The following is a 27,368-nucleotide window of genomic DNA, read 5'->3' on the forward strand; positions in this document are numbered from 1 at the left end:
ATTTACGGTGTCCGCTTTCAATGCATCTTGTATCTTTTGATTCCGTTCTCACCTACCAGTTATCATGCTCTTACTCAAATATACACTGTCAAAAGTTCATCCATTGATAAAGGTGCACGATCAAAGTTGAATTGTTGGTTACTGTCGTAGTTAACGATGACCATAAAATTAGATCATTCAGCGCATTCTCCCCAAATTCATCTATCGGCGATGCCACAACGTGTATCTGACCTTTCTTCAAAGCCATGGAGTCATACCAGCCAATCTGGAGGTCTGCGGCGTAGAAATAATTTTGCCAACGGTGTGCTACGGGGGTTCTGCCAATATCCACATAGGACGCCACAACGGGATCAAGGTTGCAGTAAAATCACCCAGATTGTACCAGGAAAATAGGAGAAAAATCATGGCAGTACGTCTATTTCAGTGTAGAGCTCGTTGACGCACCGGATTATCCAATGATTTGCTTTTTCATCCAGGAGTTCATCAATGAGTCCATGATTTTGGACAGTTTGAGGAACCATCCCCATATTGTAAATTTCATAGGCATCTCGTGCAATCCCGACGTCGGACCCGCCATTATCACATCCTGGATGGAGCATGGCACATTAACAAACATCATTGGTCTTGATCCTCCGAGTCAATATCGACGCCAAATGGTGATTAGTCTTTCGGCAGACCTGAAGCCTCTAAATTCTAAAGGTTACACCTTACTATAGGTAGAACAGATTGTGGACGGCATGTCATTCCTGAAAGCATCAAACGTCATCCATGGAGATTTGAAAAGTGTAAGTTAGGTTAGATCTGAAGAACATTTGTATTAATTGTCACATTAGAGCAACATATTGATATCATATAATGGTCGCGCTTGTATCGCTGACTTCGGGTTGTCACGCTTTGCTGGCAATTGGCGCTCTTCACCACCTACAGTGGCTTTCGGACTGCAGATAGCGGAATCCACGCTTTCATGGCTCTTACGTGTACCTTACCCCACTGATTGCAACACTCGTGTTGGCGCTGGAAGTCCGCGGTGGATGGCCCCTGAGCTCCTTCTGCCCAGTCAGTGGGAATCTGCACACACGACGTTTGAGAGTGATATTTTTGCCCTAGGCATGGTGATTTACGAGGTGGGATCATGATAAATGTGTTTCGTCAGGAGTAATACCTTCTTCTGATCATAACTGCACAGATTTGTAGCGGAAAAATTCCGTTCCATGAAGTCAACGAATACATGGCAATGATTAATATTGTTCAAGGGAAGAGACCGCATCGCCCAGAGCAAGTCTCTGACGACCTGTGGTTTATAACCACGATTTGTTGGGCCTCTCATCCATCCCTACGACCTTCGATCGATGTCGTCAAACGAACTTTAGAATCGAAATCACCGCTTGACACCCAAACAATGAAGACGCGCAGGTAGACCCGGAAGTGACGATTGGTAATAGTAAGGCGTATAACTTTTCCTACTAATGTGATGCCAACTAAATTTGCTTACAACACGAATGAGTCAACAGGGATAAGGGACGGACTTTTCAATTGGCTAAGGCGCGCATGGCTCTAGTCATTTGAAAATGCCGTCCCTTGTCCCTGATGCATCTGAGTCGTTTCATCGCTAGGTAAGATCTGGTGAGTCCTCCAAAGTCATCAATGGCCGCAAAGCTCCGTCACTATGAAAACCTCAAGGGAGTGTATTCAAGTTCCGGAATTAAAACAGCTGTGTTGAGTGCTCACCGTGCCGTGCAGAGATTTGTATTCTTTGGCATAGTAAAAGCCTATGACAGCGGAAGAGCGAAATGAAATACTAAACATCCAAACGGAAGAAAACAAGATAAAGAATACACTGAAGATGCAGTCAATAATGTATCAATAGATTCAGAGAAGATGTACGAAAAAATCAATCCAAGTCCAGAAGAGAGTCGTTGTTGTCGCTCTCGACGAAGCCAAACCATTGCGGCAATAAAGTCCAGACTTCTTCCCGCGCCTTCGCCGCTGCCTCTGCGAAGTCGTTCTTGCATGGTTGACACAGCTTCAATCCACACTGGCGTTGCCCATCCGAGAAATCCGTCCTAGTCAACATTTCTGTTGCTTGAGATAGGGTGTACAGAGGATCGGCGTCTCGACCACAGGCTATACCCCCCACGGAGCGAAGGATGTTGAGCATTATGAAGTAAAACGACTCGTGGCAGGGCCGGCTTGGGTTTTCCTTTTCATTACGGTGGAGGCATTCCGCTGCTGGTGCCCGACAATGGAGATGACGAGCAATAAAGCCGGCCATGTAACGTTGGGTGGCTTCTCGACCGCGAAGAGTCCTACAGAGAAGATCGCGCGAAAGCTTGACTGGCTTTTCCGTCGTCACTTGCACTCCAGTAAGCTCTTTCAGCATTCGATCAAAACTCGTAAATGGCAGTGTCGTCCCACTCATGATTTTACTCGGCCCATATCGCGATAGATCATATAGAGCAGCAGGCAGCATAGCAGGGAGGTTCATAGAAAGGGCCAGCTCTATGACCAATATCGGATGAGCACAGTGATCGCGGGGAACGTACCGTCCATTTTCATCTGTGGATCGTCGTTCCCTAAGGTCCCAACCAGAGAGCGTAGTTGGCCAATCCTTATCCAGTCGATGTAGACAGCGCTGGCGAAGATGCTCGACCAGATACTTTGAAGACAAGCGAAGTACGGCAGCAATGGCAGGGAAGTCAGTGGAGCGCTGTTTCTTGAAATATCTGGTTTATAAGAATCAACGAAAGAATACGGTATCAGCTAAAATATGTACGAGACATACAAACCATCATAAAGTGCACCAAGAAAGTATAAAACATCTGAGGGTGGATCTTGTAATTCAACGCAAGAGCAACCATCGATGAGTTCCTGCTCTTGAGGTTGAGGTAATGAGAAAAGGTCGCTGAAGACTTCTGAGTGTCGTTCCAGTTGTCCACGATGAACCTTAAAAGCAGCACATCCGGCAACTATAACAATATTTCCATCGTAGAACCAGAAATCGGAGCGTATAAGGTTTCCAAACTTTTCTGGTGGGCGTTTCTCCTTGACCATAATATATGGTGAAGATATACAAACAGAAGGACCGAAAAAGGAGGAAAGAAGCGGCGGGCCTGGGGGGACACAAGACACACTTATCAATGCGCAGAACTAGCGAGAATTCCTGAGGCTGACATTCGACTTGAGATCAGCCAGGCTCGGAAGACAATCTACCCGTTCGAATGGGTTCCCGTTCAGTCGAATTCAAAACCTTCAATACCGTTCTAGTTCTAGATCAGTGTAGAACCTGGGATTGTAACAGAGAAATAACAGGAGCTGAATTCGAAGTAAATTTGTACCAATTTAGATGCTAGAGTCTTGATAGTCGATCAAGCTCCTTTTTTTGACTGTCGTGAAGTGATGCATTAGAAAGGGAAATTTCAAGTGCGTTGATAGACTAGGCATAGAAAGCTTAAGAAATCGAGGACTTATTTGTAGCTTGAAGGAAAACTGGATTGAGTCGGCCCCGGTTAGATCGTTTGAGCAGGTTGGCGTTACACTGGGAGCAAATTGGGAGGTTGAATAAGGTTTGCTTATGTCAGCAAATGTCACCGTTTGAGACTTTGAGTTTGGTCGGAGTTTAAAATGTTCAATATCAACCGGCAGTTTCCCGTTATTATTGTTGATCAAAACTGCGTGGATAAGTACAAGCTCACCTTCCTCATCGCTATACCATTCGATTCTCTGTTATTATTGGAAAGGGGCCGGACAGTATGTTTTTCTGCATGATGAAGAATGTTAACTATACTCTGGCCGAATGACAAATACAACCACCACAAATTGATATTTAACGTTATCGGGCTATGACTCTGAGACACAAACGATCTACTCGATCGACAATATTCACTTCACGCCAAAGTCGTTAGGTGCGTCGAACGCCGTTTTCAGCAACAGTGTGCGTGAGTTTATATTTTTCCCTGCTCAGACTGTTGTCTTCATCTCGTCCATGCCTCTACGAAATCCACGTCTTTAACGAGGAAGCCCCGATCGTAAATAATGAAGTGGTTCCCGGTGCACTTTGTATAACCCGCCTTCCGGAGGTTGAAGGAGGGGAATTTTTGGCTAGTCTGGTGCTTAAAAACCACGAGGAGATTCTCCACAAGCGCTCCAGAACCTGCTGGAACTGTGAGAGACCTGTAGTTGGTCTAACTCACCCTCCCACCTCGTTGCTCCACCTTCCAGATCCAACTGTGGCCAATTTTGTGCAATCCGTCTGTGAACTTGGTGGTGCATGCGACCACGCTGCGCGTCAAATGATGCACATGTACATGTCGTTAGCCACTTCAATGATGGTGGATCAGCCATTTAGATGGAATATAGGGGACGGCAGCAGGCAACAGCCGGATATCGATCAATTCCGGTTCTCTGCATGGTTGGTGTTAGACAGCAAATGCCGACAGACATTTTTCCAGTCACCCTCGTTTAAAGGCTCCGTTAGACAAGATAGTTTGAAACCTTCGACGGCGTTTTCCTTAAAATCCTTTGAGGAGTTCCCCAGAAATCTTTCAGGTTTGTCTTCAGAACCCATACAAAGCACCGCTTGGACGACCAATCATTCGGTGCGTATATTTGGGTTACACTAATTAACAACATGAACTAATACCTTGATAGCTACCCGAAAGCCTGCACGATCTAGTTACCAGCCATGGCTTCTACACCAACCCGCCCCTTCCGATACGAAGTCCGTGTCTTCAACCAAGAGAGTCCCATCATCAAGGAAGAGGTGGTTCCAGTTGCACTTTGCGTCGCTCGTCCTCCCGAAATGGAAACGAGGAGATTCCTTACCTCCCTTGTATCGAAGCATGACAGGGATATTCTTAACATGCAACCAAGGACCTGTTGGAACTGCGATAAGCAGGCGATTGGTCTCACCCACACCCCGGCTTCTTGGCTTCACCTGTCCGACCCTCTCGTTTTGGATTTCGTGCAACCCGTCTGTGAAAATGGAGGCGCTTGCGACCAAGCCGCACGTCAGATGATGTACGAGGAGATGACGATGGCGACTGCTGCTGCTGCGACACGGGGATAGATGCTGATTTGCTCCTGTAATCCAAACTTTGAAATGCCTTCGTATCATGAAGGGACTTGGATAATGTCGTCAATTGTGATATAATCTCTCGACGGTGAAATGTATAATTAGTGTTTAGAATTGACCAAGAGCTACTAGTCCTTCTCGCGGCATTTTTTTTTTGGCACGACTGAAGCATTATTGTTGAATCTCAGCCATACCCTTTGAGTGACATAGACCATGTCTCGGTGGGGTGTGTGCCCAGGCTCAAGCTGGAACAGGCGAGTATAACTACGGTGAATATAAGTAGATACGAGTATGGATGAAACATAATGGAAGAAAAAGAAATGAGGAAAGAAATGGGAAGTGGTAAGGGTGGGGAAGCAAAAAGAGCCTTAGGCAAGGCCTAACGAGCTATGTGAGTATGAAGAGAGATGTCTACAAGATCTATACGAGCCTAACGAGGTATGTGAGTATGAAGAGAGATGAGAAAAGGGGAGGGAAGCAGAAACGAGCGACTATATACGAGAGCACGAACAAAAGCCTTTGAGAACGCGACCTGCTGACATCTAATCTAATCAGCACGTCATGGACGCGCGCGACAGCTTTCCTCTCATAGACCCGGATCAAACTTATTTGATCAATGACATTCATGCGAGAGCAACTTAGTCATTGCCTACTAGTCATTAACCAAGGTAGATATGTCACCCAACACTTGTAGTCCGACTATTTTTGGAATGACGATGATTTTGCTAGGAATCTCTCTGCAAATTGGAAAAGTATGGTATAAATTTGCATTCCCATGTTGAGCGCCTATTCTATGTAGCTAAATACGACTGAAATGATTTGCATATGTGTCGTACATGCTTACGCTTTGCAGGTAATTTGTAATACCAAATAAACATTGTGTCAGATAGCTTGTTAATAACACAGATGAACTCGAGGAATATAAGATTCATGCCGCGAACTACCATCGCGTTCAAGACGCTTACCTCCACCATATATTCCCTTACATATCATCGAAATGCCTGTCGTACCTTCCAATTCTAACTCTCGTGTCCTCGTCACCGGCGCCAACGGTTATGTGGCTTCATGGATTGTTCGCACGCTTCTGGAGCAAGGATACATCGTCCGTGGCACCGTACGTTCGGCCAGCAAAGGGAAGCAACTGAAAGAAATCTTTGCTTCTTACGGTGATAAATTTGAGTGGGTCGTTGTGAATGATATAACAAAGGTATGACTACAATACTTTCATTTTATCTTCCCAGCTAAATCAGGGATTAGGATGGTATCTTGGATGAATGTGTGAAAGATGTGGATGCAATAGAGCACACCGCCTCTCCTGTCTGCCCAGAGAACCAAGAGGACCCTCAAGGCAAGTAGCAAAAAGCTTTCAATGCGGTTAAGGATTAAACTTTTGCTACAGAATATATTCGGCCGGCTGTTGAGGGTACTCTCAACATTCTGAAGAGCGCAATGAAATCTGGGTTAGTACTTCAGTCCTATCAGTGATCTATGATGTTCTACCGTGTACTAGATCATCTGTGAAGCGCGTGGTCCTGACGTCTTCCGCGGCGGCTCTTCTGAGAACGTTTACTGGCTACACCGTTATCGACGAGACTTGCTGGGGCGATGAATACGTCAAGATTATTGAGGAGATCGGAGCGAAAGCTCCGTGGATTATAAAATATATGGCGTCGAAGACATTAGCGGAGCGCGGTAAGTGGATAAAATTTGCCAAGCTAAAAGAAGCTTACAAAATCCTATTCAAGCCGCCTGGGATTTCTACGAAAAGCATAAAGCTAGCATTGGCTGGGAAATGGTTGTTCTGAACCCTACTCATGTAAGGAGATCTTCTTTCCTTTCGCCTCGCTATATATCTAATTTGTTCTCTTAGGTGTTAGGCGTAAGCTCTCATCAATAACTTGATACTCAATATCTGACATGTTAGAGAAAAGCCGTCCCTTCAAGACTTTGAAAAATTAGGAGAAGAAACACTATCCTTGCAGAGATGGTATAGCTACGCGTGCCTCGAGCAGTCAGACGACAATCTGAAATCGACCTGGGCGTATGTTGATGTCCGAGACGTGGCAGCAGCACATGTCGAGTCCATCAAAAAGGAAGCAGCAGGCGGAGAGAGAATCCTCCTTTCCGCTGGTGAGTCGGTTTTTTCTTGATTTCGTTGACCTTAATTAATTCTAACATGCACTTCCAGACTCTTCTACATGGCAGGAAACACGTAAGCTCCTACATCAGTGGTATGGAATGTGATTTAGACCTAACTTTTAAACTAGGCAATTTGATGTTTTCCCTCAGACCTGACCTATATAGAAAGGGACTGCTTTCCCGTGGTAACCCAGAGCTTAAATCCGAAGTTCTCCTGGTATTTAATTCGAAGAAAGCTAAAAATATATTGGGAATAGAGTACAGGAGCCTCCAAGAATCCACAATAGCGACTATAGAGGAATACGAGAAGAGGGGACTACTTGACCAAATACATCGTGTCGAGTAAAACTGTATTAGTTAGTTTAGAGGTATACGTTGTCAACTTTGAGATATTTGGGGATGCATGATCTAAACTACCAGTCCTCTTGTTTCAAATGCTGCCAATGTGTCGAGTGTGGTCTCCTCAAGACTCTTGTAAGGAATATCAAGGATTCTCTGTGCTTTTTCGGTGTTGAAAATGGCCCTGATTTCTGGCTGTATATCGGGCTTTCCAGGGAGAAGTCCTCCTGAAGCGTAGTACTGAGGCTTGGAGGCATAGAGTACGTTACCTATAATCAGAAATCGAGTCAGCATAATCGTCGAAATTGATATGTCAGAAGTAGTCGGTAACATACGTGTTTCCTGCCAGGTTGAACGTCCTTGATGGTCCATTTCAGTGCACCATCATTATGAATTGCGTAAGAAAAAGAAAATACCTCCTGACACGATGATTCGCTCTCCTCCAGCCGCTTCTCTTTTCAGAGATTTAACATGAGCGTTGGCGAGATCGCGGACATCGATGTAGTTATAACTACTCCGAAGGATCTCATCCGGCTGCTCCTTGGCCATGTATTCGTACCATAGCTCTACAGAGCGCGTTACTTCTGACACAGCTTTGAAGTCTAGTAGTGGGGGCTGCCATGACCAATTAGTATACCCAACGGGATGAATAAGAAAGCAGGAGCTTACGCCGAGGACCTGTGAATGTCAATGATCAGCCAAGGTAAGGAGGCACGAACTGTGGATACTAACATGAGATGGATTGATCACAACAAGGTCCCATTGTAATTCCGCTTTATGGGTGTTGTAAAACTCCCAAGCAGCTGTGACTATATCTCAGCAGTTATCGCGTACAAGAATTGAAAGGCTTACCTCGCTCAGAAAGCACTTTCGAGCAAAAGTATTTATACACACTTGGAGCCTGTTTTCCTTGTTCTTCGATCAACTTAACCCATTCGTCACCCCAATCTCTTTCATCCAGAGCAGTAGGAGAGTCCAGGGGGCGAAGAATAGCTGCTAGTGAGGACGTAACCACAACACGCTTTACGTTTGTCCTAAATCACAATTAATATTTTTCCCCAGCAAGTTTAAAGAGTTACGTACCCATATTCGAAAGCGCTCTTTAGGATGCTTATGGTACCCTTTACAGCAGGTCCTATGTAGACTTTGTATTTTATCAGCTGGAGGATAGGTATACACAAAAACCCAATTTCACTTTGAGGGTCCTCGTAGGTATCAGTGTTACTTTCGGTAACTGGGGAGGCAACATGTTCGATCGCGTCGACATCTTTTACTATTTCGTCGAAGATTCCTTCCTAAAACAACAGATCCAGCCAGTCAATATGAACATCCCTGCCTCTTATAAAACTGCAACAAAAGATGGATTACCTTAGTAAAATCATCCACAATGACATACTCGAATCTATCCCCATCTGATTCGAAGACCTTCTTCAGCTGCTCGCCTTTATTTTGAGATCGAACTGTGCCCCGAACGATGTACCCTTGATCAAGAAGCGAGCGAACAACCCAGGCTGCGACATATCCGTTGGCTCCTGTAACAAGGACTCGTGCGTTTCCGTTGGGTAGAATGATGGGCATTGGCGTAATAATGTAGAAATTGCGATAGGGGTAGTAGGTGCAGAACGGAAGAGTCTACTTCTTCCCTTAAATACCCAAGCCAGTGAGTGAATAACCTCGTTGTGAGCTATAATATCTTTGCGCGTGAGATTCTGCGAGGCTCGAGAATCCCGGAGTCCAGTTTTAGGGGGCCGTAGTTATCGCGTCTTTCGGGTCCGTGTGACGCGATCACGAAATGACTCTGACAATCTTCAATCTTCAAGCTCCAGTCGCAGCATATAGCACCAAAAGCTTGTGACTCACCTATTTTCTCTACCTGGCTATCTAGTCATGTTTGGGAGTAAGCACTATTCGACATAGGTGTAACTGGGATATATCATAGCAATCCTGAAGGCAGCACTGGTTCAAGAACAGAAACACGATCGCACCAGTGACCCTGGGAAAGATTTTCAAAGTTGAAACTCAGACTCATCGTTCCGCCCCTCCAAAAATTTGCCACCATGCACATCTTTACAATTCAAACTCTGCTACTGATATACAAAGACTATCCTTTGGTACTTTGATTGCTTCCTTCTCACATTTGAGGGCATCACTGAGGCGGGACATCCGCGATAGCAATGTTCAAATTAACTGGATCCTGAAGCTTGAAGTTTTTGCGGAATTGGATGTTAGTCTGGGGTCGGAAGATAAGGCAATGGGTGGATCCTCCAAAGTGGAACATTCCAAGCTGATCACCCTTCTTCACCGTGTCGCCACGCTTTACAGTTACTTCGCAGGTGGAAACCTCCGCCATACCAACCGCGACGAAGCACATAAGCCCTATGTTCTTGTTGTCGGCTTCGATAAAGACAAGAGCTCGAGCAGCAATGGCGGTGATGAATGATTGCGACTCATTTGGACCAGCTGGGTCCGGGTCACCTTCGCCGAGGAAGCCAGTGGCTGGTGACTCGGCGTAGTAAGTACCTTCTATGTTGACCGTCTTCACAATCTTGCCGTTAACAGGGCTAGCCCATCGATGATAATTGGTAGCGCTTAAGAAGGCTTGCCAAATCGATCCGCCGACAAACTGTTCTGCGTACTCGTCGTTGTTGAGCATGTGAAATAGCGAGTATGGTTCGCATTTGAGCCAGAATTTGTCGTGCTTCTGAATGTTGGTCGCGGTCTTGTATAGGTTAGACTCGCATGCACTGTTGACAATAGAATCATCGTCGGGAGCTTCGACGGGACGTATGCCAGGTCTGAACAGGCGGGTGAAGAAGTCGTCCCAGGACTGGAATCCCCAGTGAGGTAAGAATGGATCGCAAACATACGTGTTCACAAAGTCTGGCATTTTCTCCAAGGCATCTGGACTGAGCCACCCCCCCGGGTTACTATTCAACACCCCTGCTGATTCGGTAGTACCAAGATAGGTTGACCATACTTTAAACATCTTGTGAAACATAGCGTTAACTTTGGGGTCGGTGAATGCTCTGAATCCGGCTGGGGTTCCCATGGGCCAATCCAGGATGGCGTTGATCGGGAAGCCGACCAGATCGTTGTCCTCATATTGAGGAGCTTCTCCAATAATCAAGTTGAAAAGATCCAACATCAAAATATAGTCCCGCACCTGCCATATGCATTTGAAATTTGTTAATATCATGAGTAAACGCCACTGAGCGACACACCTGGGGCTTGCCAGTTGGATCATTGTTGTATGGAGGCTTGGTAGGAACCTGCTCGAACATTTCATGGAACGCCATGTATATCTCTGCGTTGTTCTCGATAAGGTGCTGGAACTCTTGGATGACGGGATCCCACTCGACTTTGTCTTGCCGACGGTGCTGAACAGCCTTGATTTTCTTCTCAAGCCAGGCTTCGAGGACACGTTGATCAGTGGGAAGCCAACCACCAACACGGTGGCGAACAGGTGTAAAACGATCGTAGTGATGGGGCATTGTCTGTGTACTCGAGGATGCTAGATTATGGATTTATGTTGGACACGAAGTGCTGCTATTTAAGCGCTAAGGGTGATGTTGAATCGATACATTTCCCGCATGATTGGACAAAGCCTCCATCGATATCTTCTATCATTCTTCAACAATGGAATCTCCTTGTTCACAAAAGTAAAGGTGTCACGAACATGGATAATGTGAGTGGCTTCGCCTTCTGTTCGCTGTATTGATACCAATCACAACGTCTTCTCTTACCATAATATGACAAGGCGAAATAGTACCCTGACTCAAAACTGTGAAGAACTCACAACCCTCCAAGCTTTGCCTTCATTCCCAGTATATCACTCGATTTCAATGATACAGAACTTGTTACTGCAACTCATGACTGAGTATCTTTATACAGTTTAATATGCTAGTAGCGTCTTATTAAAAATGGAACCTTCCATGAGTCATCCGACACGAACAGAACCGCAAACAATGAAATCCTTCAGGTGGCGCTGAGCCCTTGTTTTCGATTCTATTCGGTACGGTTGTGTTAACCGCCTGAGTATTTGTTCCAATACGGAATGTAAAATACTACTACTACGTGTTCAGAATAGTTTTGGTATCTGGGGCCCGTTAAATCTGGGGTTCTCGCCGCAGAGATCCCGTAATGTACTCTGCAGTCCAAAAGCAAATTAAAGCTTGAAGAGTAATTACTTGTTATCACATGAAGATATCGAATAATAATCAGCTTGAAGAAATTGCAATATTATAAAAAAACATCTCCTACCGAACGGAATGCATCCTTTGATTGACAGATTTAGCTCTAGTAGCGGGTATATTAGACCCTCATTGCATCACTGAGTCATGAGCGACGACAGAATCTTTGTTTTATTGGTTATACACAATTTTGTAAATTTGTCACGACCACTACTACACAAGGATTAACTTTGATTTGTTTTTTCATTTCTTCCGTCTTAGATTTGAGGGCTTTATTGAGTTACGACGTCCGCAATTGCAATGTTTAAGCTGACTTTATCGTTAACATTGAAGTTGCTGCGGAATTGAATGTTAGTCTCGGGTCGGAAAATGAGGCAATGAGTCGATCCTCCGAAATGGAACATCCCGAGCTGGTCACCCTTCTTCACAGTGTCGCCAGGTTGTACAGTTACTTCACAAGTGGAGACTTCTGCCATACCAACTGCTACAAAGCACATCAGTCCTATATTCGGGTTTGCGGCTTCGATAAAGATAAGAGCTCGAGCAGCGATGGCGGTGATGAAAGATTGGGAAAGGTTTGGACCGGCGGGGTCTGGGCCATCATCGCCGTAAAATCCGGTGGCTGGTGACTCGGCGTAGTAAGTACCTTGTATGTTGACCGTCTTCACAATTTTGCCATTGACAGGGCTAGCCCATCGATGATAATTGGTAGCGCTTAAGAAGGCCTGCCAAATCGACCCGCCGACAAACTGCTCTGCGTACTCGTCGTTGTTGAGCATGTGATAAAGCGAGTATGGTTCGTCTTTGAGCCAGAATTGGTCGTACTGTTGGATATCCTTCGCGGTCTTGTATAACGTGGACTCGCATGCGCTGTTAACAATAGAATCATCGTCGGGAGCTTCGACGGGACGTATGCCAGGCCTGAACAAGCGGGTGAAGAAGTCGTCCCATGACTGGAATCCCCAGTGAGGTAAAGACGGATCGCAAATGTAAGTGTTCGCAAAGTCTGGCATCTGTTGCAATGCATCCGTGCTGAACCACCCTCCTGTATCGCTATTCAACACCCCTGCTGAGTCGGTGGTACCGAGATATGTCGCCCATACGTCGAACATTTTGTGAAACATTTCATTGACTTTGGGATTGGTGAATGCTCTGAAGCCGGCTGGGGTTCCCATAGGCCAATCCAGGATAGCGTTGATCGGGAATCCGACCAGATCGTTGTCCTCATATTGAGGAGCTTCTCCAATAATCAAGTCGAAAAGATCCAGCATCGTTATGTAGTCCCGGATCTGTGATACGCGTTTATAATATGTTACTAATTGCGCGTAATTGTCACTGAACGACATACCTGAGGCTGGCCAGTTGGATCATTGTTGTATGGAGGTTTAGTAGGAACCTGGTCAAACATTTGGTGGAATGCCATGTATATATCTCCGTCGCTCTCTATGACTTGCTGAAAATCTTTAATGACTTGGGCCCATTCATTAGGCAGTCGATTACGTTGCTTAACCGCCTGCAGTTTCTTGTCCAGCCATGCTTCGAGGACGCGCTGGTTAGTGGGGAGCCAACCACCAACGCGGTGGCGAACAGGTGTAGTACGATCGTAGCGTTGAGAGGGCATTTTCTGTGGAACTGTGGATGCTGGATTATGGTTTTCTCTTGAACGCAAAGAGCTGCTATTTAAGCGCTAAATTTTATGTAGATTCTATTTTTTCTCGGAGTGGGTTAAGCTTCTTTTGATCTCCTCTGTCAGGTCTCCAAACACGGGATTCCTCAATCGAGAAGGTTTTGTCATGGGTGACCTCAGTATTCACTAAATATAAGATTATCTCAATTCTACGGTCATATGTCCTTTCAATCAATCATCCGCGCCGTATTAGAAAGCTGGATAGTTGCTAAAGAAAGGGCGAGTAACTTTATGATGGAAAACCTGTTGGTTCTTGACGCTCCTCGTCTCCCAGGTGGAAGTTCCACGATGATTTGTTTTGAACAAGATGGCCACAATGTCATTTTGAGGATTACAGAAACAGAAACAAAGTGCATCTATGAATCGTTTGTTGATTTTTTTGTTAGACTGCGTCGGCCTCTTGCGCGTCGGAGCCTCCGTAAAAATCTCCGCTCCTGGACCCGAAATTGGCTCCGCGCTGACACTTTGAACTCAGTTATGCACTGCTTTTTCTCTGCTGTGCAATATTAGGCTATTAACACCCAATCACAGCATCTTCTCATATCATGTTTTGAGAAATGCAAAATTATGCTCTCGCTCAAAACCTGTCTGCAACTCACACTCGGAGCCTTGTAATACTGCCTTCATTCCCAGCTTATCTCGCCCTTTCAATCATGAAAACTTGGGTATTGTAGCCATTTGGTGTAGATTTTACTCCCATGTCTATGTTTACAGCATGTTAGTACCCTCTTATTGAAATAGCGCCTCATATGCAGCTGTAAGGAAGAGAACCTTAGATCGTGGATATCTTGTGGGTGGCATGGAACCCCTGTCTCTGGATTTTATTAGGGACGGAGGCGAAATTGTAACGACGTCAAGAACTGGTTTCTGGGGTAAAAACTTCAGAAATAAGTTCCAGGCCCTATACTCAGCCATTGAATCGTGTGTTATCTCTTGAAAGCTTCTGTAAGAATTTCTAGAATCCATGACAATTTTCTTATGTTCAGAATAGCTGTGATGTCTGGTGAAAGTCATTGTAAACCTTTTTGTGATGGATTACCTCGCCCAGCGAGCTCAAGCTTTGAGGTATAGTACTTATATAGCGGCGTGTTAGGATGCTCAGAGTCCATTTGCAACCGGTGCCATGTATTCTTCATGCCATGTCGTGGGCATGGATTGACCAATATCAATCGAAAAAAACAGACGTAGATTTACAGTGCGGATCTTCATCTGCTTCGGTGCGCATTCCGGTGACAGGGGATGCGATATGTCTAATTTTGCGTCAACACCATTGACTATCTCATCAAAGGCACCTTCCTAAAAAAAGTCAGCAGGTAAGGAGTTAACGGAAACTTTTGTCTATCATTCGGTTCTGAGGTCTACTTTTCTGAAATCACCCACGATAACAGACTAATCCGTAGAGGATTTCCATTTTCATGAGATGTAACTTCTCGCAGGACTGTGTACCCTTGGTTGAGAAGTGACTGGGCAACCCAGGTCGCGACGTAGCTGTTGGAGTCTGTAGCAAGGTCTCCAGCATTTTCATTGAGCAGAGTGGTCAGTCGTATATTGCTTTAATTAGCACGTTAGGGGTAGCGAATATGTCTTGCTCAATATAACGTTCGATGCTCTTATGACAAGTTATTTATTGCTCTTTGATATTGCGTGCGACTGTTCATAAGCTTCTAGTGTCCGCGAAGCTTGACATTCATAGAAGGAAGTGTTGGATGGGGACTACAGTAGACCGCGTGATGAAGCAAATTCAGAAGGATCATCTCAAACTCAGCAGCGATAGTTGTAAAGGTATTATTGTAGACCGGACGCTGATCAACACCGACGATATAAATTTAGACGAGAGTCAAACGGCAGAGTTCTGCATTTTATCAGCTACGACCAAGAATCGAAACTCTGGGTAAGTTGTGCGCATATTTGGAGCGACGATAAATAGCCAAAAAATCATCTGGTGTTATATCTCATCCGTCTTCAATCGAATGACGATGACGAATCCGAATAGTACAACCTGGGATACTTAGGAAAGGCTAAACGGTATTCATACCGCCAAAGAAAGTGAAACTGTTGGATTTCGCATTTGAAAGACAGATGAAATACAGGAAATGAAAAAAATTCCATATACCAGGATTATAAAGTACAGAACGTGGGACACACTTGCGACGCGTCTGGACGCGTTATTTGGTTCCGCTTTCGTTTAATGAAGGTTACCTAATCTTCATCCGCCTCGAGGCCGAGCAAGCGCGGTCACGTGGTGTTGGTTTGAAGTTGGAGTCGGAAAGCTGTGCGGAGGGATCCTTGTTCTCTTCCCTCTGTGCACTCCCTCGCAAAGAAAGTCTTCGGTGACTTGAAGAAAGGATACAGTCATAGATTCGTCTTGGTACGGCGGGCACTTGGTGGCTGTCGTGTCGAGGTCAGAGTCTGTGGGACGGTAAGTATTCGGGACCCAGTTAGAGGAGTGCATCGTCAAGGTAAGTTTCTGGGGCTCTGGCATTGCAGGAATCGATGCTGATGAACCATGGATAGAGTTCCTATAAGAATAAATCAAGAACAACAAGCAATTAACGCGCTGAACGAGTCTATACGGCCTATTAACACGGTTCCGAATTGACGACACTACAACAAGCTCAAGAACATCGCCATCAAGTTTTCACTTTCACGACTACAAACTTCGTTCTATTCAACAAACAAACATACTTTTTTACTTACGCGACTTACGATTTACGATTTTTACATTCAACGACGAACCTTTTCTGACAATTTACACGACAACGTACGATCACGATCACGAAGATGCTCAGTTCAATTCCAAGGCTTTCAAAGGGCCCAGCGCCTTTATCTTCCTCCTCGTCGACCAACAATCAACAACCAGTAAGGCCGCCACGTAACTCATCTTTGCAGGCTCAAACAACGACGACGTCAACGCCCCATGCCAACACCGCTCGTATCCCCTCCATCCGGCTTATCACCGCCACCCCATCAGCGTCGGGCCTCTCATCCTCCGAGGCATCTACGTCCTTTGCCAGGGCGCTCGAGGAATCATGGGACGCAATGGCGCCCACCTCAGCCTCCATCCCCGTGCTGCCCTCGCCGCTCGCACCAAAGTCCGCGGTGGGCGGCGCGGGAGCCGACGCCGGCGTCAAAAGGAAGCTCGTGCCCAAGAAATCGAAGCTGAGCATCCTGGGGATGGGTCTCGGATCGAACCGAGATCGAAAGTCCGAAGAGCGCGCTAAAGACTTGTCGGATGTTGTGCGCCGCGTTGGCCTGTCCGATTCAGGGGTTTTGAACGACGCGTCGTTCTCGTACTCTACCGGCGGAAAGGGCGGCTTTGAAATTTACGTGGACCCAAGCCATGTGGACCCTGATATTGGTGAGATTGTACTGGTGAAGAAGAAGAAATCAAGGGTGGCTCTAGACGGGGTGAGATGGGGTGCGAGTTCGAGTGGAGGGGTGGGAGGAGCGATGGGAGAAGTTACCAATGTACCCAAGGTATCCAAAGAGGCAGCGAAAGAGGCGGGTAGAGATGCAAAGGAGAAAGCTAAAGCGGAGGAAAAGGAAAAAGAAAAGTGGTGGACAACAATTGGAAGAGGCAGAAAGGACTCCAAGGACAAGAAGGAGAAAGAGAACAAGATAAGTCACAAACGTAAGTTGTCCCTTCTGAAGCAGCGAACAAGAGACTGATTTGGATTGGGCGTTCGATAGCTATCGAATATATTCACAACCCTCAACCACGTTCGAAAAGTATGTTTCGCTTCACTCTTTCAATTTTGCCTGCGTATTTTATGATGGTATTCGGCTTTACCATGTGTTCCCCAACCGACGTTTTAGTTCGTCCACAGTGTGATAGTTGCTGATTTTTTTGCCCCTCACTTAGCTCCAGAACCATTCTCTAAAGCCCAAGCTCAAGGCTCTCAATCACGCATGCGGTTCAACTCTTTGGACTCGGGGATGCTTCTCAACCCCAAGCCCAGTTCTCCTACACCGCAATTCCCTACCATGTCCAATAACTCCAATATGAGCAACGTACCTCCGTTTTCTGGGTATCCTATTTCTTCACGCCCTCCTGCGCCCTCCAAGATCGTGCCCATGCCTACTGAAGAGGATGAGGAAAACCAGGAAGCCGAAAGGCGTTCGTTGGCCTCTCAGCGCGAGCGTGAACGCGAACGTGCAGGATCTGTGGCGACTATGAACTCAACTTACTCCTACAATGGCAACGGCACGCGTTCTCGCTCGGGTACTCTGAGCTCCACCGTCGGTGGTATGCTCGCGCCTCCTGGCGCTCAGGCCAGCGGCGATAGTCTCAATGCCCAAAACCAGGGCTCGATCGCGCTGCGCGCGATTCGCAGCGTGCGGTCGTTGGCTAGGATTGGTAGCTGGGCGCAGTTGAAGAACATGCCTGCACCTGGTCCCGAGGATACTGAGGAGCTTGGGATGCAGCCCAAGGATGAGAAGAAGATGAAGAAGAAAGGCAAGAAGGCTAAGACTGCCGAAGGTGAGAAAAATGAGCAGGAGAAGGAGGGGAAGAAGAAAAAGAAGGGCACAAAGAAGGGGAAAGCTAATAAGGAGAACGTGGAGACCGCAACGAAGGCACAGCCTATCAGGCAATCAACGAGCAGTTTCGAGGTCGGAGCGTTGACCTCGAGCCCTGGAGGTCCCTCTACCGCTGTTTCGCCAGTCTCGATGGAGTTCACGAACAATCAGCTCAATGTCGGCAACGCAAAGACTCTCGGTGCTAAGAAGAGCAGCGGCATGCTCCTTGGTCTCGGGTACCCATCCACCATGCGGCTCCCGAACTCATCCTCGATGCGCGTCGGTTCGAGTGCGTCGTCAATTGGTGCTCCTGGTTCGTCAGATGCCCCTGGGCTAGCTCCTTCGCCCATCATCACTTCCAACGCCAACGCCCAAGCTAACGCGAACGACAACCGGCTCTCTGTTGAGTCTGCCTATGCCTACGCGACATGCAGACCGAGCTCAATGCTTTCTTCGGGGTCGAGTTTACGACCCTTGTCGACGACGTCCACGAACTCTAGGATGTCCTCGTCTTCAGGCCATTCCGGCTCTGGTGCTAGCGTGAGGTGGGACGAGCAGGGACTGCAGACGGTGCGTGAGATGAGGAGGAAGGAGAGGGAGAGCAGGGAGATGGAGGGAGATGCGGAGAAAGATGAGAAGAAGGAGAGAAGATCGTCGAAGGAGAGCAGGCGCTCGAGTGAAGGGAGAAAGAGGACCGCGTTGATGGACGTGTTCCCTGAGGTTCGGAGGTCGCTTGACGGTGCTGCCGCCGTCAGCGGGACCCAAGCTGAGGAGAACGTTCAGGAGGATGAGAGAGCGGATGAGATGGAGGAGGATCCCGAGGAGGAGGCGCGCTACAGGAAACGCCAGAAGGAACGGGACAGCGCGAGCATCAAGCGCTTCTCGTACCCTATCCTCACCATTGAGGAGGCGACTGCAGATGGACATGGAAAGCCCGACGATTGGGACGATGTCATTTCTGGATATGAGAGTGGCAGCGCGGATGGATGTTCGGAGGAGTTGGGCTTCAAGGAGGAGAAGCCTGTCGTTGACGCGACGCCGGTTAAGAAGGCTCGCGCCCGCCCATTATCCGAGCAGATGTTGGGCAGGAGCAGACCCAAGCCCATGTACGAAGACGAGGAAGGTTTGTACTTTTTTTGCACTTTTTTGTGTTCGTTATTTAACATATTGTTTCACCAGGTGTTCTTTCAATCCTTGATGCGGCGACTAACGATCTTGCCTTGCTCATCAATAATTTGGATCTTCAAGCCACGCCGAGCACGCCTGACATGACGCCCTTGCGTCCTTCAGCATCTATGTCACCATCGCCAACACCTGTGTCGACGCTCGAGAAAGCCAAGGCAATTGACAACGGAAGTCCGACCACGGCAGCATCCAAGAAGCGCAGATTGGTAGCCGACAGCCCGCTCGGCGCGAAGAGTGTAGTCAAGAATTCTTCTGCCTCGAACGCGCAAACGATGAGACCTGAGCTCTTGAGGCAGATGAGCACCTCGTCCATTAGTTCTCTGAGGCCGTATGCACAGTCTCGCGGTTACCCTCCCAAGCCCTCAGGTCAAGCTCAAGGCTCCACAATGGCAGCACCTGCGTCCGTCGCACCGTTGAACATTTCATCCAAGGCAAATGCCACTGGCAATCAGACCAACGCATCCCTCATCGCTAAACAGATTACACCATGGGCGACTCTCATTAAAGGTCTCTCACCAGTGAAGGAGAAGAACACTCCATCTCCTTCATCCTCCTTGCGCATGAAGAAAACCTCTGCTGTCCCGACACCACCCTCAGCTGGCATGGGCACATTCAGACCTGGTCACAAGCGAACAATGACTCCTGGACCAGAGCCTGAACCTGAACCAGTCCTACAGCCCTTGCGCCCTGCTAGGTCAAGGCTGGTTGTCAAGGCCAAGATGCACACCTCCCCCGAGACGAAGATGGCCGTCGACGAGAACGGGAACATCAAGAACGATATGCTACACCCTCGCGCTCCCTCTTCGCTCACTTTCGGATCGCGTTCGTCGTCAAGGGCCGCTGGAAGCGTTCGCAGCTCGGAGGAATTCGCAGGCTCATTGACGCCTGTCTTCCAGCGCATTCAAGAATTCGAGTCCATTCAAAAGGGCGATGACGCGAATTTAGGAGTGAGCAAATCGAGTCGTGGTAGCCGGTCCAGCAAGGGCAGTCGTAGCAGCTATGGTAGTCAGATAACCAGCAACCTCTCCTACGCCAACAACGTGGAGGAGGAGGAGCTTAGAATTCCAATTAGCCGCGAGATGCGTCGGGCCCTGGGCATGTCGGGTACGATGGGAGGTTCGGATGTGTCGATGTATCGCGATGAGGCGGAGGCCGAGCTCGACGCCTCTGACCCGGACTCTGATGTGCCCAACGAACTCAGGTGCATCCTGGCCGCTGGGTCTGGTGCTGAAGACGAGGACAGTGACATGGACAACGGCGTTGATGAGAGCTATATGGACCCAGATATGGACATGGAGATCGGCACTGTCATGGAAGCTGCCCGTTCTCGCCCCCATGAAGCTCTCCCTGCCCTTCCACTCGACCTCAACTTTGACACGGGATTGTCACTTCCCGTGTTCCGTGCTGAGCTCGTCGACGCTCATGATAACCACTTTGATGTTGATGTTGACCCCTCTGAGGATGACGACACCAAGAAGTCATTTGATTTCACTGGGGAGCTTCAGAAGCTCAATGAATCTGGTGGATCGGATCGCAGGAGTTTCGTCGAACAACTCGAGAACGCTTTCAGGACGCCGGCCAAGGTCGACTTGAGGTATGATTTCGGTGTTGATTTGGCTGTGCCGCCGCCGGTACCTGCATTGCCATTGCACCTCGCGTCGGCGGCTGAACAGAGGGACGAAAGCTCGGATGTGCACGAGGAGGACTCAGCGGGTGTGAGTGCAGGGATGAGTAGTGGAGGAGATGGCGATGTTGAGAGCAGCTCAGGCTTCGATGGGTTCACTGAGTCTGGGTCCCATCTCGTTGATATGCAATTCCCGTCCCTCAACACGAATATGAACACCAAGAGCCGCGTCGAGGACGTCCCACAAGACACCAAATCTCAGTTCGATATGTTCTCTGCATCGGAATCCCGGATTGTCGACGTCAAGGCCCCCTCGTTGCTTCAAGCTGCTGAAACGACCTCCAGCGATAAGACTGATAATCTGTCCCCGATTATTAAACGGAAGCTCGCGTCGTCGACCTCGTCTCGTACATCGGAGACGTCGGAGGGTGAGCTCAACACTTCGTTCAAGTTCGGCGGTCTTCCACGTTCAGAGTCGTCTACGTCGTTGCCCAAGGACGCCAAACCGCTCACGCTTTCGGACATCATCCCGCCTCCTTCTCATGCTCGTTCTCTTTCTGGAATTGATATGGATTCTTTCATGCTTGATGGTCTTGAGGATGACTCCGTCTTACGGTCCATTTACAACAAGATCGTCTCGGAGCAACCTCCTGCAAGGCCGCGCGTATCGTCTGACCCTGGCGACGTTGTGCAACACCAGGCTTCTGCTCTTGAGATGAAGAGAAGGAGCATATACAAGGCCGACTCCCGCCCTGTCTCTGGCATCAGCTTCGAAGGTTTCAGCTCGTTCGATGAGGTTAGGCGAGGCTTTGAGTTCCACAACGAAAGGCCGGCCTTTTATCCTCCTGCTGGAAACACGTCTTCGTCGTACTCGCGTTCCACGTCTGCTGCTGCTTCTGCTGCGGTCGCTGCTGCCAGCCGTCGTGCTCCTCATGCTCGACATGAATCTGTCTTCAGTATCGCGTCGGTATCATCTTTCGGACACGTCATCAACCCTGGTTCAGCCGACCCCTTCGAATTCGGTCTTCCTAGTCTGCAAGAGCGCCCTTCGTCTGAAGATATGACCAACAGCTTCAGCATTGCGATGTCGGATAACGTTGACGATACTTTCGCTTATCTCGCCCACAAGCCCAGGAGAAGAGTCGAATCTGATGCATCGAGCTTTTATTTCAATGCTCCTCAGTCTAGGCATATCCGTGGACACCGCCGTCGCGAATCCAACATGTCGGTGTCGTCCCAGGCGCCTCCGATTAGCTTGTACAACAGGAGTTTCGCTCATCACCGTCGCAACGATTCGTCAAATGGGTCCTTCAGCTTCAGTTATTACCACCACCGCAGGAACGATTCGACTGCGAGCTCCAGCTCAGTGGCCATGTCTTATGTGAAGCACGGGGCGAATGGCGGGTTGAGCGCTTGGGCGAGACATCGTCGGGACCAGTCCGTCGATTCCGTTATGAGCGACTTTTCAGCTATGCACCTCGGAAGACCCGGGATTGGCGACAAAATGTTCGATAACGCTGCCCTCGATCACGGTCCTTTGCCCTCTATCTCGGCATCCCCTCCTGAAAGCGCCACCGCGTCGCAGCACCACTTCAGCCTGTCCAGGCGCAGGTCCTTCGATTCCATTCTTGACGAGGAACAGCGTTCGTCGATGGGAGAGGACTCGCTGTTTGAAAAGACGGGTTATCGGTCGTCGATTTCCGAATCTGTTTTCGGCGATGACTTGGCGCATCAACTTCAGGGCGGGCTTTTGCCGCCTAACCACTTCAGGCCCCTGTCTATGCTGAGTGCACACAGCGTACACAGTCCTATCAGGGAAGATGACACCATGATCAGTGTATGTGCTTTAAATGCATCTTTTGTCTTTTTATTGATTGGTTTTTTTGTAGATGTTGGGCGGCGGACATGTACGTCGTCGTTCGGTTGGCTCGATTGTCGAGGCGTCTCCATGTGTTCGCGTTGAGAAACGCAAACACTCCGCCGTTCAAGATCTCGGCTCGCACTTCTACAAAGGCAAAGAACATTATGAGTCTCCTAATAAAGCCAGGATTGTGGAGAAGCCTTCCATTGCCTCCACTTCATCGTTCCAGTTCGGAGGCGAGCGCATGATCAAGGCTCAGCGCGGACTTTTGGAGAGGCAGAGTCTAGAGGAACATTGCCTTGTAGGTGATGGGGAGGATCTATCTGCCTCTTGTAAGTTATTGTCAAACTTTTATATACTCGGTGACTCATATATTATATTACAGACCACGCTGTACCTGTATTCACCAGACCTGCCCCTGCCACCCGCTCGCGCTCGAGCACCTGTACATCATCGAGCTCTGGAGGCGATACCCCACCACTTTCCGCCTCCGACGGGTCTTCAATCTCTGGTGGTTCACAATCCAGCATCGACCTTGCTCAAATCAACATTGCTCTGTCAAATGCCACTCACCCCATGTCCACGGTTGCCAGGAACCACGCTCGCACTCGCGCTCGCGCGCGTGGTGCTGGGCATCGTCGCCGTTACTCTAAGTCCCACGTTTCGCGCTCCTCGGTGTACGAAACGATTGAGGAGGAGCTGCAGTCCAGTCACTCGAGTCCAGCGCATTCGCTTCCGTCCAAGAAGAGCAGCGATGACCCTACGACAACTCAGGGTGTTTTCATCGTCGACTCTGATACTGCTTCGCTTAACTCTAGGCCTGAAGAATCTACATGGGATGACGAGCGAGGCATTGTCGCTCTCAGGAAGTATTACGCCCTTCGCGACGAGGCTCAAACTACCGTGACTGAAAGTCGCAGACTGTGGTCTGATACGCCGTTTTCTATCTTTGCCATACAATGTAAGTTTTCAAATATTGAACTAGTCAGCTTGCTCATGCTTTTATGTCATAGCCTTCCAAGCTCCTGGAAGTCCTGCCGGCATGCAAGCGCTCCTTCAACACTCAGTGCAAAATTACGGCCCGCTTCCATCTGAACTTCGCCCGCACCGTCGCACCCGTACCTCATCTCGTCCATCGCCTTACCCTCAAGGCCGCAGCTCCAAGGCTACCTTGTCACCTGAGAAGAAACGGTCGACTGCTTTCGAGAAGGATGATCAATGCACCCCTGTCCTCCAACAGGTCTCTCTCAACCAGAACCGTGACACCAAGACGGCTAAAGCATCGACCAAAAATGCGCCATTCTTGAGCGAGCTCAAACCCTTCTCGCCTCTGGTCATTGATGATACCGAGCCAAAGCGGGAGAACGCCTTTGGACTAGCACCCAATGCGCGCCCGCGTGTGGGTTCCAACGCCCGTCGTACCGCGCTTGGGTGGACGAAGAGGAGCACAGGCACTAGCAAGTCGTCGACTGACCAGAAGGAGAATGTGTCCATGGGTACAATTGCAACGTACGTTGATCTTTCGATTGTCGGATTTCAATGAGCTAATTAGATTTTTCATTCTGTAGCCCTGGAGAGAATTTAAGGCTCAACCGTCCCAGACCTCGAGGCAGGCCAACACCTGGAGGACGTACTCCCGCCTCCGCTGCTGCCGCTAACAGGCCTCCGGTCACTGCTGTCCCAACAAGCCGAACCATCCGAATCTAAACTGTGCATGAACTTCACGATTTATGATCTGTTTCGTTACGAATGCCCATTTCTTGAAATTTCTTTTTTTTGCCCTGTTTATCCTCTCCAATTTTCTTCCATCCTCGCTATGAAACATAAATTTGCTATCCTGAAGTTATTGCTATCCACAGTGCTCTCGATTTATCTGTACCATTCTAGTTGACATCTACATATAATGTGCCAATTATCGTCGACTCGACTTTTTTTCGTTGCCCTGTTTTTTCTCTTTTTTTTGCTCAATTATATCCTCCACTCCGCTGTTCGTTTCCCATGTGTAGAATACTTTGAGCTTCCCCCACCCTTTTTTTAGCTGATGACAAGTGTGTTATTCAAATCGAATGTACGAAGAAATATCTTCCAGAATCTTTTCTTTGCTCGTTATTTATGTACAATCTCTACTTTGTATTCGTTGATCGAATGACATTGGTGTTGATTGTCAACGTTGGAAGGCCAAGCGAACTTGAGTTAATTGGATGAGTAAAACCATTAACTATCCATTACCATCCCCGCTTCGCGAAGTATTCCAAACTATCCTTGGTCGTCTCCCGCAACGTGCGGTACTCAATACCCAAGATCTATGGCTGTCCGTTTGCACATTTAATACCAATATATAAACTTCTTGTCCCATACATATAAGTCATAATTGAATATAATTCCAAATGTATACTTTGGTGTCCCGGGTATAGACAGATGGTTTCCGAACATATCAATCCAGTACCCATATATTCATAGGTTGCACCCTCAGATACAATTTTGAGTACCATACATAAAGTTTTGATGCCCACGTATACAAATTACAATCCCTTACATAGAAAAAAACACTCATTTTTGTACATATTTTGTTCCCTTACTTGTATCTGAAGGTTCCCATATGATTGTTCTTACCTTTCTTCATCCCGAAGATATATAGTCATTTTTCGGCATTCTGTCTATGCCGTGAATGCCTAGACATCGTGAGAATCGGCAAATCTCGGCAAATGAGGACACAAATTACACTTCATTGCCTGTATGCCTGTCGACACACGCTGATTGAACATTGAAATCATTCACATTTATCCAAGCAATCAATATCTTTCTGTGTAGGCTGATTGCATAAATAGCTTGTCTTCATAGTCTAATACAAGTGCTTTGACCACTCCCAGTCGCCGTTCTAAGGCTTAAAAAGGCCTAAAGTTGAGGTTGAAGACAGAAAATTGCATTGGAATAGCCTATATGTAGTCTTATGTTATTTTAATGTATGAATTTATCCTCCTAATGAATTGTATAATCTTGTAACGACCGTCCTACTGTCTTCACAAGTAGCAATCCACTGCAAGCGGGACGAAAATCGAGTTCCCACGCCTCTACGGCAAGGACGGCACGCGTAATTTTCATCTGGACAACTCTATATCTTCGGACAAAAATTGAGGTAGATGCGGAGAGGGTCACAGAATATGGTACTAAATTTTTTATGTACGGGTAACATACCCTAATGTGTGCAGCTCCCATTCAAACTGAAGAGCATGCAAAGTCAATGACTGGGATAATTTCTTCTATGCTCGGAAATTATTTCTCTATAACCGGGACACCAAGGTACTTGTTTTAGTGGGCCACCGCGGAGCGTGGCATGACGAGTCTTTACGATTCAGTGTCACGCTTTGTAATAATATAATATATATATAATATAATATAAATATGTCCAACTTTGACGTGGATAACGGTGCAATGGACAAAGTGATATTCAGACTCCAAGGCATAGTTAGCGACAAGATGCTACCACCAATGGCAAAGCCTGCTTCGTACGTCCACTCCATTGAGGTGAATTAATTACAAATGAGGACTGTTACAGCCGCGACAGAACGGTCAAGCAACAACCATATTTACGTACCGCCATTGCTATTACGGGACTCGGAGACATTGTGTTCAATAAGGTGATGGAAAAGCTAGAAGAAGTTTTCCTCCGTTTTGCAAACAATTTTCCCGCGGACAGCGTCAGCAGCTATGACCCAGTTCTTCACAAAGACACGGGTTTCAATGTTTTCCATGCGCATAGCCAATATTTCACGAAGGTATCCGCATATCAAGACAAATCTGACAACATAGGTTTTCATCCCCTGGTCAACCCTGATAATGTGTTGGCGTCCATGGTAGGGGACAGTTTCATCCACGCAATCGATAACAAGGTACAGTTTCTTTGTCGGGAGATACTTCCTAACGGAACAGCCAGGTATGTTTAGAAAATACCAACAACACATCACAACCAAACTAATATCATGTTGCAACAGATATTATTCTTATAATCCTGCCTCCATACGAATTGGAGACATTGTTGTGATCAGTGTTGCCTTTGTCGCATTTCCTGCCCAAGGAAACAAGTACAAATTTGTTGTCGCTCTTCGCGGAATACTTGTCTTGGACCAGGAGGCAAGAGAGGTAAGCAATGTTATATTGAACAGTCTCATAGCCATTCATAACTTCCAACAGAAAGCTGATATTCTCAGAATGCGGTCGCACTATACTCCAGCAAAAAGACAGGTTGCTGTTTTGTGTAGGACAAAGAGGCAGCTGTACAAAGGTCAGATTGACATTGAAGACACGCAACAGAGGATGGCACGTATGCGCTTAAATGAGGACACAGTCCACAATAGCAATACTATGTCCCAAGATTAATACATATGTACATAGAAAGACAAGGATATCATAAATGTGCTAAACGAACAATCAATCCATTTGCGTGAACATTGTAAATAACAAGGAATAATTTGTCAAGTTATTTTCATGACAGAAATTATCTGAAGGTGTTAGTTGGCACCCCATGGGAGAATCCTGCGTACACTGTATGCAGAATATTCCCACACTCGGCTGAATATCGGCGAGGAAGTCCGTGGGAGAATTCTGCGTACACTGTACGCAGAATATTCCCACACTCGGCTGAATATTGGGAGAGGTTGACCGTGGGAATATTCTGCGTACACTGTACGCAGGATATTCCCACGCTCATCCGCAAGTCAAACTTACAAATTAAGACAAAAAGAATGAGGACGAGA

The 27,368-nt window shown here is 47.4% G+C and overlaps 9 protein-coding genes across 9 annotated transcripts; 5 read left to right on the top strand and 4 right to left on the bottom strand.

Moving 5' to 3' along the window:
* Positions 1 to 403: 403 nt before the first annotated feature.
* Positions 404 to 1,136, top strand: JR316_0001513 (LIM domain kinase 1; the record flags this gene model as incomplete). The annotated part of the gene is made up of 4 exons (XM_047887316.1): positions 404 to 409; positions 477 to 656; positions 717 to 785; positions 834 to 1,136. The coding sequence occupies 4 exons, from the start codon at positions 404 to 406 to the stop codon at positions 1,134 to 1,136; spliced, it is 558 nt and encodes a 185-aa protein (XP_047755062.1).
* A 755-nt stretch (positions 1,137 to 1,891) lies between these two features.
* Positions 1,892 to 3,051, bottom strand: JR316_0001514 (uncharacterized protein; the record flags this gene model as incomplete). The annotated part of the gene is made up of 2 exons (XM_047887317.1): positions 1,892 to 2,723; positions 2,783 to 3,051. 2 exons carry the CDS (start codon positions 3,049 to 3,051, stop codon positions 1,892 to 1,894), a joined length of 1,101 nt encoding a protein of 366 aa, XP_047755063.1.
* Positions 3,052 to 4,325: 1,274 nt separating this feature from the next.
* JR316_0001515 (uncharacterized protein) lies at positions 4,326 to 5,065 on the top strand (the record flags this gene model as incomplete). The annotated part of the gene is made up of 2 exons (XM_047887318.1): positions 4,326 to 4,595; positions 4,673 to 5,065. 2 exons carry the CDS (start codon positions 4,326 to 4,328, stop codon positions 5,063 to 5,065), a joined length of 663 nt encoding a protein of 220 aa, XP_047755064.1.
* A 1,003-nt stretch (positions 5,066 to 6,068) lies between these two features.
* JR316_0001516 (NADPH-dependent methylglyoxal reductase GRE2) lies at positions 6,069 to 7,556 on the top strand (the record flags this gene model as incomplete). Its single annotated transcript, XM_047887319.1, has 7 exons — positions 6,069 to 6,278; positions 6,329 to 6,423; positions 6,582 to 6,763; positions 6,817 to 6,887; positions 7,003 to 7,201; positions 7,260 to 7,283; positions 7,339 to 7,556. 7 exons carry the CDS (start codon positions 6,069 to 6,071, stop codon positions 7,554 to 7,556), a joined length of 999 nt encoding a protein of 332 aa, XP_047755065.1.
* Positions 7,557 to 7,618: 62 nt separating this feature from the next.
* Positions 7,619 to 9,127, bottom strand: JR316_0001517 (NADPH-dependent methylglyoxal reductase GRE2; the record flags this gene model as incomplete). The annotated part of the gene is made up of 8 exons (XM_047887320.1): positions 7,619 to 7,818; positions 7,885 to 7,908; positions 7,966 to 8,164; positions 8,282 to 8,352; positions 8,402 to 8,583; positions 8,633 to 8,693; positions 8,745 to 8,844; positions 8,918 to 9,127. The coding sequence occupies 8 exons, from the start codon at positions 9,125 to 9,127 to the stop codon at positions 7,619 to 7,621; spliced, it is 1,047 nt and encodes a 348-aa protein (XP_047755066.1).
* A 568-nt stretch (positions 9,128 to 9,695) lies between these two features.
* JR316_0001518 (L-tryptophan decarboxylase) lies at positions 9,696 to 11,040 on the bottom strand (the record flags this gene model as incomplete). Its single annotated transcript, XM_047887321.1, has 2 exons — positions 9,696 to 10,712; positions 10,771 to 11,040. The coding sequence occupies 2 exons, from the start codon at positions 11,038 to 11,040 to the stop codon at positions 9,696 to 9,698; spliced, it is 1,287 nt and encodes a 428-aa protein (XP_047755067.1).
* A 971-nt stretch (positions 11,041 to 12,011) lies between these two features.
* Positions 12,012 to 13,360, bottom strand: JR316_0001519 (L-tryptophan decarboxylase; the record flags this gene model as incomplete). The annotated part of the gene is made up of 2 exons (XM_047887322.1): positions 12,012 to 13,028; positions 13,088 to 13,360. 2 exons carry the CDS (start codon positions 13,358 to 13,360, stop codon positions 12,012 to 12,014), a joined length of 1,290 nt encoding a protein of 429 aa, XP_047755068.1.
* A 2,847-nt stretch (positions 13,361 to 16,207) lies between these two features.
* On the top strand, positions 16,208 to 24,321 carry JR316_0001520 (uncharacterized protein; the record flags this gene model as incomplete). Its single annotated transcript, XM_047887323.1, has 7 exons — positions 16,208 to 17,057; positions 17,289 to 19,067; positions 19,124 to 22,590; positions 22,643 to 22,946; positions 23,000 to 23,575; positions 23,628 to 24,123; positions 24,183 to 24,321. The coding sequence occupies 7 exons, from the start codon at positions 16,208 to 16,210 to the stop codon at positions 24,319 to 24,321; spliced, it is 7,611 nt and encodes a 2,536-aa protein (XP_047755069.1).
* A 1,695-nt stretch (positions 24,322 to 26,016) lies between these two features.
* On the top strand, positions 26,017 to 26,991 carry JR316_0001521 (uncharacterized protein; the record flags this gene model as incomplete). Its single annotated transcript, XM_047887324.1, has 4 exons — positions 26,017 to 26,120; positions 26,171 to 26,548; positions 26,607 to 26,754; positions 26,806 to 26,991. The coding sequence occupies 4 exons, from the start codon at positions 26,017 to 26,019 to the stop codon at positions 26,989 to 26,991; spliced, it is 816 nt and encodes a 271-aa protein (XP_047755070.1).
* Positions 26,992 to 27,368: the final 377 nt, after the last annotated feature.

Source organism: Psilocybe cubensis, chromosome 1, assembly GCF_017499595.1.
Source record: "Psilocybe cubensis strain MGC-MH-2018 chromosome 1, whole genome shotgun sequence".
NCBI lineage: Eukaryota > Fungi > Basidiomycota > Agaricomycetes > Agaricales > Agrocybaceae > Psilocybe > Psilocybe cubensis.